The sequence below is a fragment of the Rhamphochromis sp. 'chilingali' genome (assembly GCF_963969265.1).
Source record: "Rhamphochromis sp. 'chilingali' genome assembly, chromosome: 20".
Classification (NCBI taxonomy): Eukaryota; Metazoa; Chordata; class Actinopteri; order Cichliformes; family Cichlidae; genus Rhamphochromis; species Rhamphochromis sp. 'chilingali'.
This window is the reverse complement of record NC_137947.1, coordinates 32,167,971-32,171,404: the sequence shown is the minus strand read 5'-3', so window position 1 is coordinate 32,171,404 and position 3,434 is coordinate 32,167,971. Positions and strand designations below refer to the sequence as shown.

Below are 3,434 nucleotides of genomic sequence, written 5' to 3'. Positions count from 1 at the left end.
TGATTCACTTCCTGTCACATATCATGTTGTAGGAGTTACACAGCAAATCGCTGGTTTTCATTGTTAGTCTCAAACGATCAACATTGAAAGTCTGCGGTGTCAAACATGCAGCTCGGGGGCCAGAACCGGCCGCCTGAGCGCCTTGAGGCGACTTTTGTTGTGATTTGGCGCTATATGCTACATAAATAAAATTGAATTGCTCAGGTCCGGTGTGAGCTGTGAGGAGCGAGTGGGAGAAAGCCACGAGGACGCGACGGTCACGGCTTTAAAGCTTCAGAGCTCTGCTCTTTTATCTTTATGTCATCTTACCTTTATCTTTTTAACCAGACGTCCCGGCGACGCCGAGCTTCTGCAGCCAATAACCGCAGCGATAAACTCGATCAGCTGAACCTGAACATCAACATTTTATTTGATTTCAAAGTATGATTACAGGTTTACAGGTAACGCTTCACACCTGTGCTGACGTACACTCACTGGCCAATGTCATGATGATGTCATATCCACATGGACCAGAGTCTGAGGAAAACTTTCACCTTGTTGAATCTGAGACGCTCTGGAGGTCCATGATGGCATATGCCTGTCTAATCCGGTCTTTAAGTGATGGCGTATGAACTCTGGGTCCAAACTACTGTTTATTAAGGCTGTTGTGTTTTTAACATGTTTTAATGTTTTGTATCTTGTTCTGTTTAATCAGTGATCACTGTCGGCCTCTGTTTTTAAACCCTTCTAATGTAACTACAGCCCATGCAGCAGTATATTAATGACTAACCTCGTATTGTGGATGGATTATCTCAGTTGTTCTCCTGACTGAAGTCTGGTCCGTTTACAGCATCCTGCCATGCGACTGCATTTGTCTCTAACCATCAGTAACCCTCATGTTAACTTTTATACAGTGGAAAGAAGTTAATGTTCATCCTCCAGCTTCACTGTGAGCTTTTAAATAAAGTAGGCGGAGCTTGAAAAAAACAATTTATTATCCCATCAGAAGAAGAGCCCAGAATAAAGGTGAGTGCAGATGTTTTCCAGCTGCTGAAACATCTGCATCGTCAGGACACCACATGCTCCAGGACGCCCTGACGAATCAGCTGCTCACATTTCCACCGCGGCAGGAAGTGCTGAGGACAGAGGAGACGTTACCATGACAACTTGAAACATTTCACATGTTTTTAAACAGTAGAAGAAGAAGAGTGGCATCCCGTCCTCACCTGGCTGTTCTTCTTCAGCAGGATCACAGTGCCGTCGTCAATCTCAAACTCGCCGTGGTCCTTGAGACACCTCACCTGAAAAACAAAGACAGATGTCGGCGTCAGTGCTACGAGGTCATGCTGCAGCTAAAGGTCAAATGTCTCACCTCGATGTAGAGGCTCTTTGGAGGCTTCATGTCCTGCGTGATGTCCAGACCCTCATTGCCCCCCAGAGAGCGCATGAAGGAGGCCAGAGACTTCTTATACTGACTGAACCACTGCAGCTAAAACACACACACCTGTCAGCTGATTTGCCACACACACACACACAAGAGCTACAGTACGCTCTGCTGCCTCTTTCACAATAAAAGCCCCCCCTGAAGTGAATTATTCAGGCTTTTAAAGTGAAAGTTTACAATAGCCAATAAAAAGAGCAACAGAGCATCAGCATCACCTGAGAGAAAACACAGGAAGTGATGTCACACTCACCTCCTCTGCACACATGTGGAAGCGAACATTGGCGGGCAGCACGCTGCCGTACTCCCAGCGCAGCGCTCTGATCCTCAGCAGCCGGTCGTACCTGCGACAAAGATCAGCAAAGGTCATTGAGGAGAAAGGTGAGGCAGAGAGAGGTGGTCACATGACTGCAGGTGTGGTTACAGGTAGGCAGTGACGCAGCGCTGGTTCCTCAGCAGGCAGCAGTGGCGCAGTTTGATGGAGGGAATCAGCTTGGCACGACCTTCGCTCTTCGCCTCGTTCCTGAAACACACGAACATCAGCTGATCAGTGATGCCGTCAGTCGCACCTGTCTGTGCGACACTCAGGTGCCAGAGAGGATGCTGGATGGGGTCCCGCTGAGCAGTTTGGGGTGGGCGGGGCCTTCATGACACTCTGAACCAGCACTCAGGTGGTGTTCCTCCTTTTTAGAAGGAGGTCTGGAGGATGTGCTCCAGCTTCAGGAGAATCACACTCCTCAGCCTCCCTGAACCTGGTTCTGCTGGAGGTTTCTTCCTGTTAAAAGGGAGTTTTTTCTTTCCACTGTTGCCAAAGTGTCTGATCGAAGGCTGACTCGGTTTCTCGGTGTTACTGTAGGGTCTTTACATTTACCTGAGGCAACTGTTGTTGGAAATTTGTTGCTGTATAAATACAATTTTATTTAATTCATGAGATAAAATTTTCATTGCATTTAGTATTATTTATTACTTTTATTGTAACATTAACTGTAGGTGGTTTTGGACCCAGTATCATTATTTTAAACTGAAACTGAGGCCCAAAGCTTCACATGGCTTCCTGTTTATTTGATACGGATTTCATGGGTTTTAAAACCTGCTATGAGAGGGAGGAGCGGGGTCACGGGAAGTGTAATCTGGTCATGGTCAGGTTAACAGAAACCTGGATCCAAACCCTCAGACCCTGGGAAACCTGCACAGATCAGCCTGCTGTGGACTCACACGTCACTCTGGTTCTGCTCGTAAAGCGCCTCCATCTCCTGCAGCACCTGTCGCAGTCCATCCTCCTGAAACGCAGAAACCAAACCAGTTGTGAGTGAGGCTCAGTGACCTGATGGAGCAGCACCTGGTGGAGGCACAGACCTCCACAAAGCACTACTGACTTGTTATTACTCTACACACGAGTTTGACACCACTTTGATAATTCAGCATATGCAGGAAATGATTCACCACGAAGAGCCCAACATAACTAGATATTAACTGTGTGCTGCTGGCTGCACATCGATGTCGTTAAAACAGCCGACATGTAATGCAGTGCTTGTTATGTGTAAACATGTTTAGATGAGATCTCTAAGACGCGCGTAATTCTGTCCAACACTTTTCAGAGTCCGTTTTCTTAAATTTCCCTCATTGGTCTGTTGGTCAGTATTTGAATCATCCGACCTGAGCCGAAGTTTAGTCCTGTGTCTGCACTGGCTGACGATGTGTTTGCGATGCCTCACAGACCGATTATTCTGCTCTGGGCAGCAGGTAAATGTTAAAATATCCGGTTTGTGAATGGAGTCCGCTGCCTCTGAAAACCGGGTGAAGCCCTGGGTTTTCGCCGGGATCACTCACGTTAAACGCGGGCAGCTGTCCGTCGCTCATGCGGTGCAGCTCTCTGATCAGCTCGATGGCTTTTTCGCAGAACATCGTGGCACCTCAAAAACGAGCAGAATCCCGGCGAATCTCTCCGTTGGGCCGCGACACGCTCCTACTTCACCGGGCGGCTCACGTTCGCGGTAAAAACAATGTTTTGATC

The 3,434-nt window shown here is 47.7% G+C and overlaps 1 protein-coding gene across 1 annotated transcript; it reads right to left on the bottom strand.

Annotated features, from left to right (window-relative positions):
- Positions 1-956: 956 nt before the first annotated feature.
- On the bottom strand, positions 957-3,390 carry gins1 (GINS complex subunit 1 (Psf1 homolog)). Its single transcript, XM_080869894.1, has 7 exons — positions 3,251-3,390; positions 2,636-2,700; positions 1,845-1,943; positions 1,674-1,764; positions 1,352-1,468; positions 1,206-1,280; positions 957-1,115 (listed from the first exon to the last, which is right to left on the bottom strand). Exons 1-7 carry the CDS (start codon positions 3,323-3,325, stop codon positions 1,047-1,049), a joined length of 591 nt encoding a protein of 196 aa, XP_080726020.1. The 5' UTR covers positions 3,326-3,390; the 3' UTR covers positions 957-1,046.
- Between the last annotated feature and the right edge of the window lie 44 nt (positions 3,391-3,434).